The sequence below is a fragment of the Lepidothrix coronata genome, unplaced genomic scaffold (genome assembly GCF_001604755.1).
Source record: "Lepidothrix coronata isolate B3197 unplaced genomic scaffold, Lepidothrix_coronata-1.0 Scaffold7, whole genome shotgun sequence".
NCBI classification, from domain to species: Eukaryota; Metazoa; Chordata; class Aves; order Passeriformes; family Pipridae; genus Lepidothrix; species Lepidothrix coronata.
The window spans coordinates 2,820,398-2,842,000 of record NW_016690187.1 but is presented as its reverse complement, the minus strand read 5'-3'; the positions used below and the strand labels follow the sequence as shown (position 1 = coordinate 2,842,000).

At 37.3% G+C, this 21,603-nt stretch overlaps 1 protein-coding gene across 1 annotated transcript in view; it reads right to left on the bottom strand.

Moving 5' to 3' along the window:
* Nucleotides 1-21,603, bottom strand: part of LOC108507865 (aldehyde oxidase 2-like) — a 47,820-nt gene that overhangs the window by 8,757 nt on the left and 17,460 nt on the right. The window contains exons 13-31 of the mRNA XM_017836179.1: nucleotides 21,454-21,563; nucleotides 19,131-19,315; nucleotides 18,713-18,875; nucleotides 18,426-18,518; nucleotides 16,825-16,994; nucleotides 16,256-16,367; nucleotides 15,220-15,339; nucleotides 14,445-14,541; nucleotides 11,824-11,948; nucleotides 10,542-10,675; nucleotides 9,765-9,852; nucleotides 7,766-7,852; nucleotides 7,014-7,205; nucleotides 5,730-5,957; nucleotides 3,552-3,647; nucleotides 2,566-2,694; nucleotides 1,725-1,799; nucleotides 1,302-1,354; nucleotides 388-502 (exon numbers count right to left, since the gene is read on the bottom strand). Of these exons, the coding sequence (XP_017691668.1) occupies nucleotides 388-502; nucleotides 1,302-1,354; nucleotides 1,725-1,799; nucleotides 2,566-2,694; nucleotides 3,552-3,647; nucleotides 5,730-5,957; nucleotides 7,014-7,205; nucleotides 7,766-7,852; nucleotides 9,765-9,852; nucleotides 10,542-10,675; nucleotides 11,824-11,948; nucleotides 14,445-14,541; nucleotides 15,220-15,339; nucleotides 16,256-16,367; nucleotides 16,825-16,994; nucleotides 18,426-18,518; nucleotides 18,713-18,875; nucleotides 19,131-19,315; nucleotides 21,454-21,563 (2,372 nt within the window). The remainder of the gene's footprint in view (nucleotides 1-387; nucleotides 503-1,301; nucleotides 1,355-1,724; nucleotides 1,800-2,565; nucleotides 2,695-3,551; nucleotides 3,648-5,729; nucleotides 5,958-7,013; nucleotides 7,206-7,765; nucleotides 7,853-9,764; nucleotides 9,853-10,541; nucleotides 10,676-11,823; nucleotides 11,949-14,444; nucleotides 14,542-15,219; nucleotides 15,340-16,255; nucleotides 16,368-16,824; nucleotides 16,995-18,425; nucleotides 18,519-18,712; nucleotides 18,876-19,130; nucleotides 19,316-21,453; nucleotides 21,564-21,603) is intronic.

Here is a 21,603-nt window from a genome sequence, read left to right as displayed (position 1 = left end):
TCATGTTATGTGACTGTGGCTTCGCCTGTTTTAAATGTAACTGTTAAAAAGGAGGCTGTAACTAATGATATGGTCTAACCTGCAGGGAGATATTCAGAAGGTCTAATTGAATTTAAAAGTCATCACATATGGTACAAACATTAGACCTTCCTTATTTTCCGCTGTTATCATAGTGTTTCTTATTTTTCTGGTTAACATCAGGCTTCTATTGCAAGAAAAGGATGACCAAATGATATTGTAAAGGGCACTATAGCCATTTATTGTTCTGCTGGCTATGCCTCTATTCTTATTTAAAAAAAGGCAAGAGAAAAAAATGTCATAGGAATGTAATGACAGTGGAAAGTTCACCCAACTCTACTTCAAGTTCACTGTGTTTTTTGACATTACCTTGTGGGCTCCTGTCAAACAGTCAATTTCTACTTCAGAACATGCAACTCCAAAGAGAAAATACGGGAACGCGTGGCCTTTCTGTGTGTCCCAGTTCATGTTTGTATGATAACCTCTGGAGGAAGTAAGAACATTATATGAATTTGATCAAGATACCTCCCACTCCCTATCCTTGTCCTCACTGTTGAGATCACTAAAAGAATCATATATCATGATATATGAGTTAATAGCTTTACACTGAAGGAGAGTAGGTTTAGGCTAAATATTAGGAAGAAATTCTCTGCTGTGAGGGTGGTGAGGCACTGGAGCAGCTTGCCCAGAGGAGCTGTGGACTCTGCATCCCTGGAAGTGATCAAAGCCAAGTTGGATGGAGCTCAGAGCAACCTGGACTAGTGGAAAGTGTCCCTGCCCATGGCAGGGGGTTGGAACTAGATGATCTTTAAGGTTCCTTCCAACCTAAACCATTCTGTGGTTCTCTGGTAACATAAACTCTTTAAGATAACTGTTTTCATAGGATCCCTGTAGTCAAAGATAATCTGGAGTGTAGCACCACTGATACATTGTGTGGAATAATTTGGGCACATAGGAGGGTTGCAAATCATGATGGCCATGGAACATAATTCCTTGTGGGCTTCCTGTGTCTTACTGTAATTGACCTTGGAGAAGACTTTGAGCATTGTCAAACTAGCTAACCAAGGATATAAAGTGCTTCCAAAATCTATATGGGTTGAAGAGAAGAACTCCTTGTTAAACGCTGCAGTCTCTGGTCAAGGCAACTTGTTAATGGTTTGTGTGCTGCATATGATATGGCCTTAAGAAAGGTGAATGGGGCCAGTTTTATCCTTCCTACAACCTACTGACAAAGTAGCACCTCCAATGATGAGAAATTAAAAAAGATTAATGTCTTTCCTTACTTGAAATAGCCAGTAGCTGAAAGATTGATGCTTTGCTTGTGAGCTTCACTGATCTGCAAAAAGTATACTCAATATTAAAGAGAGAAAATTAAAAATTCTTTTCCTCACATTTAAAGAAAAAGTGAAACTTGAAAAAAATTAAAGAAAAAAAGAGCCCTGAGTAAAAGCTTTATATTCCCTTGTGCCCTGGACATGTCTTTAGGAAGCAGGGGGCATTGCAAAACCACTAAAGTTGGCCAAATTCACCAGAACATTGTGTTGTACCACTTGCTTTTACATCATTTTACACCTATTTACTCTTTCTCACTTCCAGTTTAGTTTATGCAGGGAGACACTTTTCTCCCTCCAGAACAATGTCAGCTTTCACTCTACACTTAAGGGTTTATCATAATTTAACACTACAAAACAGAGAGAGATATTTACCCAGTCTTCCCATTTGCCATCAGGATTGTCTCTTTGAATAGGCTCCAGGCGCTTCCAAAGGATTTGACAGGCATTCTAGGGAGAAAGAAGGTTGGATACCAGTGACTAACCCACAACCCCAAATCTGTCTGCTGATTTCAAAGCAATACAGGCTCTTTCTTGGTGAAATTAGTTTGTTAAATTCATTCTGAAGGCTGTAATTCTGTTTATTTATGTACAATTTCTTTACTCTGCTATCTGCCAGCTAGAAGGCAGCACTTTGTGAAGACTGGCATTAGCAACTGCTGTAATGTAACTGAAGTATTCATGTATCAGGCTATTGCTGAAACCATCAACAAAAGGAAGATAAAGGACTTGACTCTCTTCCTATTTTGATACACTAGATGGGAAAACCAGTGGCTGGAACAATTCATTTTACAAATAAATGAAAGTGGAATTGGTCCCAAATGGAATTGGTCCCAAAGCATTTAAAAGGTTAAGGGTCTGACTATTAAAAACAGTACCTGAAATATAACTTATGCTAAATTTTCCTTTAAATTGTGTTTAAATACAAAATAAAGTGAAGATCCATAAATTCATCTAGCAGCAATCTAAAAAAGAACAGCACCCACATTTGTAAATCTGATACAGTAGAGCAGAGAAAAGTGACCCTTTTTAACAGTGTTTTGTAATTTACCTTGCTGTAAACTATGCGTATAAAGTAAACTAGCAAGTGGAATTTCGAAATAAAGAACTGCAGGGTGCCCAAAACCAAACCAAAAAAATAAATTTGAATCCCCAGAGGAACATTTAGTATTCAACAGAATCACTAATTATATGAAAAAATGGTAACAAGTCTAACCTGCACTGCTCTTGCATTGATTTCAGTTCCAACTGATCCTGCTGTGTATTTGCCATTAGGTACAGTTGTTGTGCTTGTTTCACAGAAGTGGATATATGACAGTGGTATCTTCAGTTCACGACTGGCAATCTGTAATAAGGGTAAACAAAAAGCCACCCAGTCTCAATCGAGATGCAGTCAAGAATTCATCGTGCCGTTCATCTCCCTATATATTTGCACATACAGAAAAATTACCTAATTCAGGGTCAAATGCTTGTTTTCCTTAACAATTATTCTGTAAAGCAAATATTTTATATATAAGTTCTATATAAATAATAGAAGATAAAACAATACAATGCAATACTGTATGTTTTGCCTCTAATTGCTCTCTCTAATAAGGTTTTTGTTAGAAATGGAAAACTTAATCAAATTTAAAAAACAATGAATCATTCTCCCTTATCTGTATATCTTATTTTCTACCTCATTTGAAATGGCTTTGTTTGTGTTCCCACCTTATTGTTTTTACCGTGTTCTAATATTCCGATGTTCATGCAGCCCATTTTGAAGAAGTGGCTTTATTTTAGCTCCAAAATGACATAGTTTTGTTTAGCACTATTTACACCCGAAATGCATAAAAATTAAGTGATGTTATCATTGATGTTGGATACACAACAAAGTCACATTTTCAGCATGTTTAACTCTCTCTGCTACAAAACATTGGGGTCATTTTTGCATGTGCCTTCTGTGCCCTAGCTATCCTGATAACAGTGATGTTACCACAAAGATGTTTTTTTCCTTTCTAGATCTTCAAAGGTCACTTTGATTATTGCTTGTGTTTTTTTTCTGAAGCTTTGTCTTCATCAATAACTCAAAAGCAACAACTCAATATTAAACTCATCTTTCTTATGTCTATAGATTTTACTTATTATAGTTCTTACTGCCATTCATCCTTTTTGCTCAGTTATCCTCCTTACATTTTGTTTACCCTCAGGTACTAACTAACTCACCTGTAACATCTTAGTGTGAATTCCTTGTCCCAGTTCAATTCCACCATGAGTGATTAGCACAGACCCATCTATATAGATGTGGACAAGAGCTCCAGCCTAAAGAAGAGCCACAGAAACTTAGTGATTTTCTTACTTCACTGAACAAAGGTGTATAAAAAAAACTAACAAGGCAAAGACAAATTTAATTTACAAGATCAGTATATTATTCACCTGGAATGGGAATTCTCCAGCAGTCTGACAATAACAAATTTCACTGTTCTAAGACATGACAGACTTTAAATGAGCTAGTAGTTATTCAAAGGAGTTCTGCAGGGATCACAGTAATTAGTTCAAATAACGGAAAACCACATTTTTCTTGTGAAACTGGGTAAAGCAAGAACATGCTGGCTCTAGTTATAATGTGTATGTGTCCCCAGCTATTATTCCCTCTTCATCTGGGATGAAAAAGGAGGACAGAGCAGAATTTGAACCTGAAATCAAAGGCATTTTCAACAGAGGGTAAGGTATCTCCTACTGTGAACAGCTATAGAACTTTTCTTTTAGAACAAACAGTAGTTGACTTGTACTTTTGTCTTTTTGAAACAGAGGGATTTGCATGTGTCCAAAGGGGGATGATAATAAACTGATGTTCCTAGTATCTAATTTTGATGGAGCAAAAAGCTCTTCCCTTCTCTTTGCTAGGCTGTCAAGAGAAAGGCTTAGAACTCGACTCACTCCTTGTATTTTGGTGCAGCCTTCTCCCAATAAGTAGCTATCTTAAACAGGAGAAATGCAAGATGCAGGTTGGAATGGAAATAATGAACTTTAATTAATGGTAAAATTGGGAATAAATAACTTTCCAAGGAATGGTGATGAAAGAAATTGATCCCATAGAATCCCATAGAATCGATCCCATCCACTCCTATAAAGGAATAAGTGGACATGAAAGAGAACTAGAAATTCTGTAGAGATGCTTCAGTGTGGCATTTAACGAGCTACCAACACTCAGAGCAAACGGTAGAGCCTGAGAGGTGTTGTGAAATACAGTGCCTTGGGGACACCTTTTTATTTGTTACCAATCCTACATTGACAAATAATGGTCATGTGATCTCTGTGGTGTCAGCTTGTGGTGTTTGCAAACATGTGACATTTTGCTGCTGTCAGAGTCTTAGCTGACAGGGGCAAGATTAAACAATAAATCTCTAAGATTTAAATCCAGATATTTGGAAATTCAGTGCAATGCCTGAGCTTTATTTTGAAGGTTTTGGGGGAATATAACTATTATTTATGCTTTTTTTAACCTTTTGTATCAGATGAATTATGTTCCCTAGATTCAATGTTTCTTTACCATGAGAACATTGTTGGATAAAATACACTGATCTCTCCCTGAGCTTTTCATCTACAAACTTGTGCAGAAACAATCAAGGGATGGAATAAACTACTAATTTATAGGCTATGTGGATTTCCTTTTTTATGCACTCATAAATAAAGAACAATGTTTGTTCATTTAGTCTGAGACTCATTTGAGAGAATTTTTTATTCAAGACCTGCATTAAAAAGAAAAAAATAGTCAGAACTGAAAAGTTTCCCCAGAAATACCACTATCTTGACCCATAAAAATTTCCAGTAGCAGAACTGGAATAAAATAAAATAAATGGTACTATCAGGACTATAGGAGTGATAATTTTTCTTACTATGGACTAGGTTATGGAAGATTCCAAGTACCACATTTTTATAGTGAGTTACTTAACTTTATGCTGGATAAAGATGTCACATTGGGAATCAGAAATTCACATTTCTGTGAGGTGAATATTCATAGAATCATGGAATTGCTTGGGTTAGAAGGGACCTTCAACCCAAGGGAAGATCATCTAGTTCAGCCAAGGGAAGATCATCTAGTTCAGCCAAGGGAAGATCATTTAGCCCAACCCCCTCTAACATGGTCAGGGACATACTTCACTAGAGCAGGTCTCTCAAAGCCCCATCTCATTTATAAAGCATTTGTAAAGACATTGGCCAGATAGAGCGATACTTTTCCTGAAAGTATATCTCAAGGGAATAATATTTTATGCTAGTCCAGCATACTGGAATTCTTTTCCCTTTCTCTTTCCTTTCTGCCTGTAGAGATTATACTTCCTCTATTTTTGGAGAGAAAAGTAGAGATCTTAGATCACAAAAGCACTGTGTTGAAAGGGTTACCTGATGAAAATAAGTTGCATTAAATCCAACAGAAAACTTCATTGGAATGATGGCAATCCCTTTCTTTTTCCAATAATTTTTAGTGTTAAATTCTTCCACCATTGCTTTTCGACTGTAGTAGTCAGATTTGTCCAAACATTCTTCCCAACACTTCCACAGATTCTCTGCATCAAACTTTTCTTTGAAGGATGTTAGGTTAACTCCTTTGTACATGTTTGTTTCCCTAACCTAAACACCAAGCAAATTCAGTGCTGAAAGTAAACGTTGCTTTATAATACATTGGCATATTATATACAATATAATGACATGGCATATAATGATGCAATAATATAATTAATACTTATCTATATTAAACATAATGTCCTATCCATCACTGCTCAAATGGCCTGATTTTTTTGCTCACATCAAATGCCTGTGAACTTAAGTTGTGTCAGTGGGATTATTTACAAGGACTACTCAATGCAAAGAAGGTTGGTAAACTCAAATTTTAAATAAGATCAGTGAAAGCAGAAGCTAAAAAACCTGTTTGTCCCTTGGAGATGTGTCTGAAAGCTTTCCTGAAATGTGGTAAAGGAAAGCAAGTAAATGGGAGAGGGAGAAGATTCAAAGAAATAGCGAAAAGACATGATGGTTGTCATCCTAGGAAAGTAAAATGATTTATAAACCATAGTTTGAAAATACAAGAGGTTGGCACATATAAAAGAGAAAAAGCTCACACTGGGTTAAGCAGCATGTAAGGAAAGGATAGCTCTTGAAGACTGGAGAGGAAATGGCAACAATAAAAACTGTTGAGACACTCTCTCTGAAGGCTGGGGAGACAGGGATGACAGAGCCACCTAGTTAAACTGCTGATAGATAGATAGATAGATAGATAGATAGATAGATAGATAGATAGATAGATAGATAGATAGATAGATAGATAGATAGAAAAGTTGGTAATTCGAGTTCTAAGAGGTTGAGACAAGGGGACAGCTGAACATACACCAGGTGATCTAAAACTGGTCACACAGTACAAGAGATAATACTATTTTGACTGAAGCTGGTAATACTAACAGCAGTCACCAAATATTTTGGAGCAGATCCTGGGCCAGTTTTCTCCACTCTTATCTGTATTATATCAAGTATTATTCCATGGAAGCATAGGAGCTGAATGAAGTACCATTCAGTCCAACTAAAGTTGTACATCTCTTTCTACAAAAAGTGGCTTAAGCACAAGGAGCTTAAGTCTAAGTCTTCGAATTGTCTGTTAACTCATGTTTTATTTGGCAGTCTCAGCTCTTTTACCTTCTCATGTGGTAGGCCAGTTTGGGTCACCACAGCCACAATACAGGTCTCCATAAGCAGACCTGCTTGGGGAAACCCAAATCCTCGGAAGGCAGTATTAGAAGGCAGGTGAGTCTTGCAGGCATGTCCCCTGACTCGGAGGTTGGGGATATTGTATGCATTGTCCACTTTCAACACAACGTACTCAATCACCTGAAATAAGAGATGACAGTTATTCAGATGGTTCCATTTCCTTTATAGAGACAGTAAAACTTGTGAAAGACACTCAAGAGACCAGTAATATGTAATTGTTTTAACTTTACTCAGGAGGCTTGTTGTTCTGCTCATTTTTACACCAATGGAAGTAAAGAAACCATGTCTACATCAGAGAAACTGCGTTTAACTCATAGGAATTTCAAGAGCATAAAGAAGCATTACTAAGGGAAAAATCAGACCTTCAGTTTTGGGGAATTGAAGGAATGAGTTTATGACAGTAGGCTAGCTAATAAAACTTAGTGTCTCTTTGCTTCACAGAACTTTTAATTCTGAATTTTCTATGTCCAGAATGACCTGACAGGAAATATTGTATCTCCTTAAAGATACTCTGTAATTGACATCTGGGCCACAGATGCATTTTTGCTTTAGGTAGATGAGAGTTTTACTTAACAAGAACAGGAATATTCTTAGGAGAAATAAACTGTAACAAAGGGCTGTTATTTTCATTTTGTGACCAGTTCAGTCAGTGTAATTGGTATCAGCAAAGAAGGTCTTACCAACTCAGATTCATCTTTTGTACAGCCACCATTTATATAGCACTGAAAATCTGCAGCTATTATTCTACCATCATTCATGAATCCAACCTGTAATATAGAAACTGATGCATTAGTGGTCTTTTCTCTCATGTATTTCAAACTTCCCTTTATAAATAAGCTAACCAGTTAAGAAATATCACACCTGAGGTTCACACTACAGAACTCAATGGGACTGTTTCCACCGAATTGGAAAAATTACCTGCATAGATTTCTGTCTATAGGATGGTATTGGTTTGGATCTGAATATACAAACCAAAGAGCAAAACACATACAAACCCCACAAATCATCAGAGTACCTCAGCTGCCCACAAAGCTGTTCTCCCACATAGACATTGACTATACCCACACAGAATCTGAAAAGCTTGTTCACTGCTGTGTTGAGTATGAACAGAGACCAGAAATAGGATGACAAAAACATTAAAGAAAATATTCACTATGATTATACTAATTCTACTTTCTGAAGGCTTTATTTTGTAATAATGCTTTCACTATCTAGGCAATATAGCAATATGAACCAGTGATGCATATATTTTGCAGATTACACGTTCAGAAATATCCACTAAATTTGATTTGATTCTGGTTCTGGTTCCTTCCTCTTCAACTCTTTTTTTTAAAGGTAATAACTGGTTTTATATTTTAATGCATTATATAATAATACTTAAAGGGGTACAATCACAGAAAACTGCAAAGTAAGCAGAGACCAACTTGTTAAGTTATATAAACTGATGCAGCTCTACCACAATTAAGGATAAGAAAACTATAGATAATGAACATTATTGCTGGCTAAATCCTGCATAGCTGCACAGATGGGATAAGAGATGGGACTGATGGGGAGAGTGTTTTTTCCTTAATGTAGTTAAGCAATTAATACAGGTTTTTCTGTTATTGTATTTAATTAAAGGAAAGGTTAGCGTTGGGGTCAGATTTAGGATTTGAGAGATCAAGAACAACATTCCTTCTCCTTAAAAATTGTAGCTGTTATCCAAATTTTAGGGAAAAAAAGGGAAGTTGTAAGTACATCAAAACAGAATATGAATCATCCATCTATGGGGGCTTATTGAAAAGTTCTGCCCCAGCAACATATTTTATCCTAAATTTAAAATGATAACAGGTAATGGGAACCCAGAAGAATATGAAATACATGTGCTATTGACATCTGTCAGTCACAATCCTTGTCTTATGGTTAAAACAAAATTTAACCAAAAATGAAACCTTCCTCCTTTCTTCTCCCAAACCAGTTCTAAACCTAGTCTAATCATAACCAGAATTGAACAGTATCTTTGGGAGCAATATCTTCAGCAAAATTAAAAATATAAGCAGTCTCTCCCAGGAACAGTCATCAGCCAAACTCTGCCACTCATGCAAGAGTCCCTAGGAAAGCCAACTCCTCAGCCCCTCTTTATCCAAGCCATATTGAACAATAAACCCTGTCCCAGAGGGTTTTAGTGTGTTTAATTCATACACCAACACCAAAGAGAAGGGTTTTGATTCTGCCACAACCAGTTGCCAAGCTGATTTCAGTGCTGGCATTGTTTACCTATACAATGCAAGGATTTAGAAGTCAAAAGTAAGAGTTTTGCTAAAAGTTGAATCTTGCATTACCTTTCAGGGCTGGCTTTGTATTGGAGGAGTGGCTCATATTCAATTCTGATTTACAAATTTGTCATCTGTGGATGGGGTAGGTCTGATGTTAGCAGTATTCTAAAGTAAAATAAGGGATGGATGGTTCTGCTTTTTCTGGATATTGCATGGCCTGTAGGAGTAGGACGATGGCTGTTTTTTTGATTCATGGCATCTGTCAGGGGACTTTTAGGACTGGGGAAGGTTGGTGCTGGATTAGGATTTCAGAAGAGGAGGAGTTTGGTTTCTTGCTGTGTCTTGTTAGCCAATGAAATTATGCTGATTTGTCTCAGAAGAAACTATTACCCAGTAACTGAGCAAAATATCTTCTTTCACTCACTTTATATTTTCCAAAGAAAGGGTGCCGTCCACCAGTGATTAACATATCCATATTTCTTTCCAGGACAAAACGGACTGGATGCCCAGTCCTAAAATGAACATTAAAAAAATCCACTTTTATTACAGCCTATTGATGCAGATTGCAAATGACATTACATGTACATGGCCAGACTCCTAGTGGTGGGTGGCAATAAATCAGTCCATTCAATATTTTAGTTTCTTATTAACCTACTATGCCTGAGTTTAGGCTGATTCAGCGTTTTTGGGGGTTTTTTTTTGGCAACAGAAACAAAGTAGAGGAAATGAGCTTTTCTGTGGTTTTCCCTTCAGCTTCTCAACAGGGGGATGCAAGTTCCATTGAGCATGCACAGGACATGGAAAGGCAAGGAACTCAAAAGACAGCTGATGTGACCATACCTGTGTATTAGGATAAAATACACTTGCACTGAATATCTAGAGTGAAATTCATACCACCATGTCTCACAGAGGCCCAAATGGTTGGGATTTGCACAGATCATCCCAGAGGGAAACTGCCTCCATGCCTTTGTTTTAGCTTTCGGATAGTAAGTGAATACCATTGTCAAAAGCCCAGAGAATTTTCAAGCTGCTAAAGATTTACTTTACTTTCAAGATTTACTGCTAAAGAGATAAAAAATACGATGTCATCAGGATAACCCTCCAAGTAGGGTTCAGGACTGAAGTTTCTTTTTAATTCAGTCTTGTCATTTTTAATTTATTTTAGTTAAATCACTCCTTTGATTTAGTGAAATCAACTTACTTGTTGGCTGCCACAGCTGCAATTACAGCAAAGAGGGAAGGTTTAGTAACCTTCCCACCAAATGCTCCACCAACACGTTTCACATGGCACATAACTTTACTGGACTGGAGGTTTAAAGCCGAAGCCACTAATTCCTGCAAAAGTGAGCATCCAGAATTTTACCTGCCAAAGTACATTTAAAAATGCCTATTTTCAATGAGTAATCATGTATTAAAAGCTATCAGGTTTAAGACTCCTGGGCAGAAAAATAGAGTTGCTATAGGTACAAATAAACAAAAAAATTCAAACAAGTAAACATGCTAATGAAAGCACAGTGTAGTCTTTAAAGAACAGTAGAAATGCAAAAAACAGCTCTGAAAACTAGTTTAATTATCTGATGCCAGATATGATAATCCCTATATAGAACTTCACATTCACCTGCAGCTGGAGATAAAGCATCTACTAGAATAGCAAGCTAAATGGAACAGAGTGATTGTTTAGTGCACACTAGAAAATGTAACTAAAATCCTGACATTGCATTTTGAAAATACCTCCTCTGACAGTGTTTTGAAAGATGTAAGTAGAGATTTAATTTGTGGGGCTGACAGGGAAAGCTTGAAAAATGCAAGCCAGTGATGAACTGCAAAAGCTAATACTAAGCATGTAGAAATTAACATTACAATTTTTTAAACTGTTGTTTTCTACAGGCCTACAATCCAACTCTGATCTCAACTAGAACCTGTTAACTTTTTTCACATAATTTCACATAATTCATATGTCATTATTGTTTCCATATTAATTTATCATTATTTACATGTGATTATGACCCCCATCATCATCAGTGTAACTACTCATATGAGCAATGCAACTTGTTTGAAATACACTTTCTGATGAAGACACTCATTGCTGCAAAAAAAGTGATTGTCCAGGATTGTACTGGTTCTCACTGATTTTAGGAGGATTTGGCCAATATATCTAAGACAGAATTAGTCTTTTCTTAATATGATTGCAGTCATATTATCCATCCAAGATACCCTTTGTTCATCCCATAGTAATACTGCTCATTTGTGTCTGTACTGCCTTGTATAATACAAATAGCACAATACTGTTCCATTCAGCTTTATGATTAGTAGTCAGGCCACTTACTTTCATAAAAAGATTCAGATCAATTAATCTGAATTGGGAACATCATTGAGGAGTTTCAAGAGAAGCAGAGAAGACTGAAAGCAACTCCTGTCATGTAATTCAGCTTTAAGGTTATTTAGGAAGGTAAGAAACAAGTCTCATTAATACTTTGTTTTACCTGTACATCTGTTGCATGCTGAGTTGACACATACACATCCATTTCTTTATCCTCCACTCTTGGAATAACAAGTACACTGTTTGTTTCCATGTAAAAATGTTCCTGTCCTCCCATGTGCAATTCACCTGTTACATATATAATTATTGGAAAATAAACTGAGCCTCAAATGAACTGCAAGGAAATTTATATTTGACTATGTATATGTATACAAGGCAGAGAAAAAGAGTTTTGCCACAGAAGAAAAATAGATTCATTTATTTTTTTATTTTTTGTATCTCAGGTTTGCACCTCTTTTATTTATAGACTTTTGTTTATTAAGAGAAAATTATTCAGTCAGTATCAACTCAATATGTCATGCTTTTTCATTTTCAGGTAGTTACATCTCTTCTACTATAACAGGATTATAATGTCTTCTTGTGAATCACTCTATGAGGGAAAATATAGCTTTCCTCTTCCTTTTTTATTCTCTTTCCACTTTTTCTACCCATTTCTATCCAACATTCACCTTTGTACCATTTTCTTTAAAGAGAGGGAAATCTGTCAGCACACCATAGAAGCTAATTCTGCAAATTCTCTGTGTAACCTTAACTTTATGCCATCCTTGAGTGTGACATTATTTCCCTAGCGGTTATTCCTGAGACACGTTTCCTAAAACACATGTTCATGCAGAAGTAGTAGGAATCAGAACTGAAGCCACTAAGGGGTGACATGACATTTATTTGGGAACAGCTGGAAAAAGTCAAAAGCAGAGCAGAAAAAAGATCATCACAGGCCATGAACCTACATGGAGAAGACTGTAAGAATTGAGTGGGCCCAGCCCAAAGAGGTGAAGAAAGAATGAACCTTCAAATGGAAGGTGGCTGCAAAGAGGAACAGTCTGTGCTACATGCTCACAGTAGAGAGAACAAGAAGCACAGTAGTACTTAAATTACAACAAATTGCTTTGATGATAGGAAGGGTGAAGCACTGGAACAAATTACCTGGAGAGACTGCAGAGTCATAATGATTGGAGGTCTCCAAGAACAACTTAGATAAATCAGTTCATGGTACAGATAGAACTGAGGTTGGAAAAAGGAAAAGGAGCTGATTGTCTGCTATGTTCCCTTCTGTGATCAAGCAGGCTGTAATTCATATGCACTTAGTATTCAGTGAAGAGAAAAACTTGGTTGCAGAAATTTAGGGAATGATAACAGCTGAAGGTAGGTATGATAATATACCTCATGAGAGGACAATCAGAAAAGCACGTGAGCAGGACACAAGTTGTCTAAGCATATACAAAGTGGTCACTAATAAATTTCAGAGCTGCATTCAGAGGTTAGAAACACAGATTTAGGGGAAGTGTTAAAACTGGCCAAGCCAGTGTTCAGAGAAGGATATCTTGGTATCATACACCTTAATTTTATTGTCTTTTTACACTGATTACTCTTATAAGCAAATTGAGAAGCACAATCCACATTAAATCAGGGATACTACTGGTTGAAAACTGAACTCAGAAAGGTCTGGCTGTCAGTCTGCAAAGCTCATGCATGTAGAATCATAGAAGAGTCTTTTCTGGGTCTAATGCTACCTCATGGTTGCTGTAATAATTAATGATTAAACTATAAGTAGTATCAAACTGGAAAGGGTTGCAAGCCCTTTAAAGGACAGGTTTGTATTTCAAAGTGATTGTTCTACATTGGAGGAAGAGCCTAAAGTCAACGGCATGAAGTTCAGAATGGGCAAGTGCCAGTACTTTAGGTAGCACTATTGAACCAGATCCAAGCAGGGATTACAGAGGAGCACAGCTTGGCTGTATATCCACAATTGATACCACTACAACAACCTAATCTGGCTCTGTGATACTAATGTTACATAGAATTTCTGAGAGATTCCACTTGGCATTGGTGAAACCTAATCTGAAATATTACCATAGTGAAGTTGGATGTAGTAAAATTAGAGATCATGGAGAAGTGAGCAGTGGCAATGTTAAAGGTTAGCAGACATGATTTACAGATCAAAGACTCTGTTTAAGAGGGTGAACGTTTAAAGTTTGCAGGAAAGCACATTTAGATTAAGTATTGCGAAAAAAAGCCTTCTAATTATAAGGACTTTTAAACTCCAGAGCTAACTCTGGAGCTTGTGAAATATTCTTCATTGATACTTCTTAAACATAGGTCTGATACTTATGAACAGAGTATGCTCTGGGACCACTGGATTGTGTTTATGATTTAAAGACAATGAATTTGGTGACTGCAGGAGTGGTATTCCAGACCAATTTACTCCGATTCCCTTGTTTCTGGGATTAGCTCTAAATCAAGCAGTCAGCTTAAAATGGGATAAGGTAAGTTAGCTAACATAAATAAACAAAGCCTTATTTAACTGTAATGTTTGTCCTAGGGCACTTTATTTTAGTGAGACAAGGAAATGGTAGAGTTTAGTCAACATGAGCTAGCAGGTGCTAGCTAAGCTTTATTTAAAACATGACACATTTCAGCTCCATTCCCAGTGAAGGGAAAAAAAAACAACAAGAGCAAGGTTTTTTGAGAAGAGATGAGAAATTTAAATTCATCCACCAACTGGAAATAGATTCTGAACTAGCCTAACTCTTCTCCTTTGCCTGATGCACTTAATGTTTTAACTACCTTCAATTATTTCATCAGCAGACTTGAATCCTTTCACAATATCTCCTTTTTCTATTTTCCTTTGTTCAGTAATGTATGAATTATTTTTTATTGCATCCTGCAGCAAGAAATAAAACAAACATGTTAATTGTAAGACAGAAAGTTAGATGACTTTTATCATTCATATGATCCTTTTTCAGATGGACAGATGGCTGTAGCTAAGTATTAGAAGCAGCAGGATAGTTTTTCCACTATTAGAGAGGGTTTTTTCTTTTTTTTTCATAGTTCATGTAATTCTCTTCTTCCCCCAAATTAGAAAGATTAAATGTCTGTTAATGACATTCAGAACTGCTGAAAATATTTCAGAATCAGATTGTTTGCTACTGAAAACCTGCTAGGCTTGAAAATTTTCAGAACATGGATGTAGGATGTGTGATACCAGCACTTCTGCAACCATAAGTTCTCAAATTTAGTTTTATACTGATGTACTACTGCTGGGAATTGCTTACTTAGAACTTTCTGAATATTCTTTAGTAATTTCTACCTAGATCTACAAAAATCACTCTCCAATATACTGGATGAATATGTATCTAGTAAGACTTTATGTGTTTCTAGAACCAAAATTTTGGAAGCCATTTATAAACTTTTTACACTTCATATTCAGAACCAATAAAATCATATCTCATACCAAAAAAAAGAAAAAGCCAAAGGCTGGCAGAGCTCTGCACAAGGCAGAAAATAGTCAGTGAGGTGACAGAGAGCTCTGTCAGACAAGGAAGAGGAGACAGATAGTTACCTCAATAGTCAGAATTGGGTCCAGATCTTTGTAGACTATCTTCACCTTTCCAGCCCCACACTTTGCCTGAGTCAATGACTCTGCAACCACAGCACAGATTATCTGACCAACACAAATCACCTGCAACACACCAATGTATTACCCAAGGAAAAAATATAGTAGTGGTTAAGTTTCTGTACAGGAAGTGTTTTGAGGAAATAGATTCTGCTCAAATGCCATTTTTATATTCTGTTTCTCTAAGAACACTATCCCAGTGCAGACTTATCTTCATTAGATGAAAAGCCTATTAGAATCTTTCATTTGCTGTAACATTTCTGGCATTAGAAATGCTGCTGACATCAGTAGTTATGAACATTCCCCCTGTGTTGATCCTGAGGTGGCCAGATACTGGGCCAAGTAAAATCCCTTCTGCACAGACTGCTTTCCTTGTTTGTATGAAGAAATGAAGGAAACTCAGAGGAACAATAATAGAGAGGTAAGAGCAACACATTAGGAATTATTCTTGCCCTATTGCAAATACCATGGAATAGCATCACTTGTGATGGACACAGCCTGAGGCCTGGGACATTCTGTACAGTCATGCTGGATGCATAGATCCTATAAATTTCTTAGCTCTGTCGATATTTGTCAAAAAGAAAAGTGCTGTCTCCCTTTGCCATATTCTAGTGTATAATCTAGCAATTAATTTTATATTGGTTCCAACTAGGCAATTCTCATTTTATTTGTCTCATTTTTTAAAACTTCAGATATCATGGCTGTTTCACACTTTCTCAGAATCCATGACAATCACTCATTTATCAGCCCTTAAGGAATCATGGCTTATTCACTTAAACCCTAAGTTATTTAAGAGAGTTTATCCTTTCTCTCTTACTGGGGAATGGTAATTCTGCTCAGCCCAGTTTGCCTGGTTCTGCATTAATTGATTTTGCACTTACTTTCACTTCATTGCAATAAGATGATACTTGCAAACTCACTTTCCTATTTTATAAATAACTGTACCAAAATGTTCAGAGACTCCTCCAGAAGCAAGAAATACCTTATCTTCTGCATATGCTTGCTCATCTTTGCCATTTTTCCCTGGAACATCTCTTGCTGTCACTACATCAACAACTCCTGGCACCTGAAGGGCTTCTGATGCATCAATTGATCTGGAAAGAAGAACACGCACATAAATGAGTACAGTATGTGGTACAAATAACTCTAGTACAAGTAATGCCATGAACTTTGGGACAGAAAGATAATCTACTTAGTATTCTCATGACAGATCTCTACACAGAGAAGGGGAATGTGTTGATTAGCATATTGAGAAAAAAATTAAATGGAAGGCACGAGCATCTGTGTGTGCATGTCATAGAACAGCTCTTTTAATGCTAGCTCCACTACTTACAAAATATAAGAATATATTTTTTACACTTTTTTTTGTACTACAATGGGTGAATGAAATAATGTGGACTCTTCTTTCCATATCTGACACTTTTTAAAGCACACAGCAAAGAAATTCTTACCTCATTTGTAATACATACCTCGTAATATGGCCAAATCAGATAATAAAAATAGAAAATACTTGTTAACATACTTATGTGCTTGTAGTTTTTTCTTACTTACATGATCTTTGCATGGGCTTTAACGCTGGTGACCACAGCTAGTGAGAGTTCTCCATCCACGGGACGAATGTCATCAATGAAAACTGCCTCACCAGTGGTGTGCTTAATTCCAGACTGGTGCCTGATGGGACGGCCCACGGGATCTTGTGGAGACTGTCCTGGGTCAACATCCTGCAACACATGTTGTCCTCAAGACAGACCAGTAATTATAGGAGCCTTTACTTAAAAACACTTTCTGAGGATATTTGGTGATCAAAAAAACTATGTGGAACTATCTAAATTTTATGATGATACTTGTGGGATGCATGCATCATAAAGGACTAATTAGACTTTTAGATCATGCTATCTTGGCACCAAGGTGGCCCTGGCAGACGTCTGAGAAACATACTGTATTAGATACCATTCATGTCTCTAGTACATGGCAGCCTCTTCTGTGGAAAGATTGCACTAAATAAACAGAGGTGGAAAAAATCAAGAAAAAGATAGGTAAAAGGGACAAAATGACTAGTTTACACAGTGGAACCATAGTAGATAAAGGAGAGCTAAAGTGATCTGGATCTTATAGCTGGCCTGTCTGCTGGGTCCACACTGCTTCTGGTAGCATCTTGTGCAAGCCACACTCTTACACACTTTGCCATCACCACTGCTTCAAACAATCATATTTGATACTGTTTACTTAAATCAGGACTATATTCAGGAATCATTGTAATTCCTTCTTGTCCATCTTCCTGAAGAGACAGGTAAATTAATATTCTAGATAGTGTTGACTAGACTAAAAAATGGTTTATTTCATTTTTTTGCTATTTAAATTCCCTATTCTTCTATTACTTCAAAGACAGCCTGTAATTGAAAGCATTTCAGACATACTTAATTAAAATATATCTTTGGTGCTCTCTGTTGTTGAATTGCTAGTTCACATTAGCTTGAAACAGACTATTACTGGGGACCACGAAAATCTTCCAGCATTTATGTTTTGTTTGGACTTTTACCAAGTAAAGAGTTCTCTGTAAAACATTTCTTAGTCTCTCAAAGGACAAACACCAAATTCTTGGCTGATGCTGAAAGTTTTCGGTAGAAAACTGATAAGAAGCAGCAAAAGTTTGATTTTAAAAGTTTTTAAATTTTGCAACAAAACAAAAAAAAGGGGGAGAAATCTTGATAAAATTCAAAATTTTTAAAATTGAGATCTTCTACTGAACAAACTTTTTCATACTTCTCCTTTCTATACTATAGCTTTGCAAAGAAGTCTTTCAGGCTTGAACAATCACAGAGATGCTGCAGTAGGTTATTTCATTTATTTGTACTGAGGCCCACCAGGCAGTTTAACTAAATTCTGCTGAGCTCTTTCATTGCTGAAAGCTGTGTTCCCTGTTTCAGCTGTGTCAGGACAGCCTGATCTGCACAACACCTTGAAAACCAGGAGTGCATCTGTACCTTGAAAGACCAGGAAATCTACAAAAATGTAAAAGATTTCCCACAGCGACAAACATTTCAGCAGCTACACATTACAATTAGTAGAGGCTTAATAATGGAAGGTTAGAAGGGCAAAACACTCATTAAAAAAGAGGGTCTATGGCAGTCCTAGCTACAAACACACATCACCTGATAGATCTGGACACCCTGGGGAACACCACTTTGCAGCATTCCCAAAGCACTCATCTTCTCCTGTGAAAGCTCAGCATACCTGAAGGGATACTGAAAAGAAGGGATACTGTCAAAGCAGTGTTGTCAGACCCTTATTTCTAAAAGAAAAGTTTTCCCTTCACATGTTTTGAAGTAAGGCCTAGCACCTTTACCCTTCCCTCTCACATCCCTTTATCTTTAAAAAAGCAGAGTTTTCCTGCAGTCTATATGCTGATGGGGGTATGCAATTCTTCTCCAGTGCTTACCATCTGATGTAAACCATGTAACACTTCCAGGTAAAATCTGAAAAGAAAGCTGACAAGCAGAGTTCTCCTATATTCTACTTTTCCACCTGAAGCTGATGGAGGGAGAACAATTTCCTCTAGCACCAGTTTGCAAGCTTCATTCAGCATCTGATCATTCCATTGCCTGGTAAAAAAAGCAGACTAATATGAACACACATCTCTTTATAAGTAACAGGTGGCTAAAAATATTGTGAAGTTTTTGTGAAGTAATAAGTGAATCAGCGTAAGTTATATCAAGAAATAATCTATTGTTAGAAAGGACAGGTCAAATACAGTGTGAGAGGCTGATGGTGGGATCTCCACTGGTGCCATCAAACAAACCCCACGCTTCACACTATGACTCCTTCCTTTTGGTTAAATACATTAAGATATCCAGTACCTTCCTATAAGCTTCTCACAGGACTTTCTTGCACTGAGTGTGGTCGAGCCAATGCCTCCAAATAAAATACTCAGATCTACAATGGTGTCTGTGCCTGGACGGAAGAGCACTCGCATTCCAGAATTCACTATGGACAAAGCATTTTTCTGTCTTTCAGCCTGCCTGAAGGCTGAAATAAAGTCATCCTAATGGGAAAAAAAAAGGAAGGAAAAATTCCATCAATGTTAGAAATGACTGAAATCTATTTTTCTTGTATTTTAGGTGTTACCATTGGCCAAAGTTTCAGTTAAACTTTTTATTTTTCTTGAAGTACTAAGCTAATCCTAGACTGTTGTACTAAGAGGGGTCATTATTTGAGGTTATCTACATGTAAGAAAACATGGCCAAAATTTTAATGACTTTATCAGTGATTTGATGATTTCAGAGTACTGGAGAAGAACCCTTGTCCTGATATAAGCCACTTCATATATATGGCCTGTATGTTCTTTAAGTTTAATTCCAGGTTAGAAATTAGTGGTTTCTTCTCCAGGACATGGAGGTCCCACTGTGTTAAGGACCCTGATTTTGTGAAGATTTTACACTCAGAGATTTTACATTTTATGCTATAGTAATGGCATTTACAGAGGAAGCACTAGAAACAGCTGGGCTTTCTAGTGTCAGAAATATTTTGTTCTGGGGACAAAGCCACATATTTTAAAAGAAAACATAATAGCATTATCTTTCATGATCAGGCATAGATGAGTCCATTGAAGAAACTGTATGAAGTGCTATTTCTGTAGCCCCAGAAAGAAACTTCAGAATCAGACAGCCACAGAACTTTTAAAGTGAGGGTTAGCAGGTTAGATCTTCGCTATGAGTATGTGATACTCTCATGACAAATGTGAAATTCAGGATTACATGTTGAACAGTGAGTCTTGTCAGAGATGGAAAATCCTCTCAATAGGATTTACATTGCTTTACTGAAGCAATGTTCATATCAAACTACCCAAACCCAAAAGCCAGCAGCTGACAGGAACAACAGGGAAAACTGATGGCCAAGTTTCCCTCTACACATTCTGTTGACAAGTCTTGCAAAAAACCTTTGTGTGTGCCTTTTCATTGTGTTAGCAGAGTTAATCAAAAAGTTGATTCAGCATGAAAGTGAGTGGCAGAAGCAGCCTCCCCAGAAAGTGGTGTTAATTTCCCATGGTGAGACTTAATCTCATATTATTCATGTGACAGCTGATAATTTTCTTGCTCTGCAGAGCAACCTTCTGAGTTTGCCAGCAGTGCTATTGTCTTTTGTTCATTTTGTTGTCCTCACCTCTGCTGTTCCTAGGTGCGACTGTCTCTCTCTGAAAGGCTCTGAAATACTCTTTGTGATAGATTTGGCTTTGTGGCACAACTTGTCATTGGACAAAGCAGGTTGGGATTTCTTTTTTGTTTTACTTTGTGGAATGAAATAACCCATTTCTCCTTAATTTTCTCTTCCAGGCTGTTTGTTTCTCAAATCACTACTAAGGTTCATAGTTTCTAGGCAGCAGAAGCACTGCTACTGCTGCCAATGCAGCCGTAACTGTGCTTTTGCAGGCTTTGAGCTCATGGGAATCCTTTTGTTTTTCATGGGAAACCTGCCATGGCCAGCCAACTTTTCCTGGGCAGAAGCCTCATCCAGCATGAAGCCACATATGTTTAATAGGTTGCATTGCAGTGGGCAGCTACTCTGGGGACTGACCCTTTGATGTCAAGGTTGGCAGAGACTCCTGTGGTCTGTCGCTCACTGACTTCAGTCAAAACATACCAGCTTGTAGTCAGGTCTTCCCCTACTCGCCCCGTACTTTTCCTCACATCCACTAGAGGGATATCTAAGAACACTAACCAGGACACCATTTCCTCTGCCCCCAACCCCTAATGCCACACGCTGCCGCCTTCTGTCGCAGTAGTCAGGACCTTATTTTTTGAGTAGTTGCACGGACAACGCAGGATTATTCATTGTAAATCGCCGATTAGTGAGAAGAGGTCAGAAATTACCTTTATCGCTGAAGGCTATGTGACAATATGGCACTTTTCCTGCAAATATCCAAGCAGCCTAAATTTCTGTGTCTGGAAGGGGCAGAAGCACACATTTAAGACTGGGGAAAAAGCAGTAAGAGACCCAAAAGAAGCAGAAGATGATGGCCAGCTGGAAGAAATGGGAGACGGGAAGAGAAGGATGCCAGAACTTTCTTAGCTACTTCCAAAGCAGTAGTAGCCTGCATGTTTCAATGCCTACTGCAAATAGTGGATATAATGCTAATAACTACCCTGGAACCTGAATGAAACTTTTGAAATACTGGGGTCTTACCTTCATAGAGTATGGAATGAGAACAGAAACAATGACCTCCTTGGCATTTATGTCTGCATGCTCACAGCCAGCAAGGAAACGATCGTTTAAAAGAATCTGTCTTTTACCATCTGTTGGAGAAAACTCTAGTCTGTTACTGAATGTGAAGCA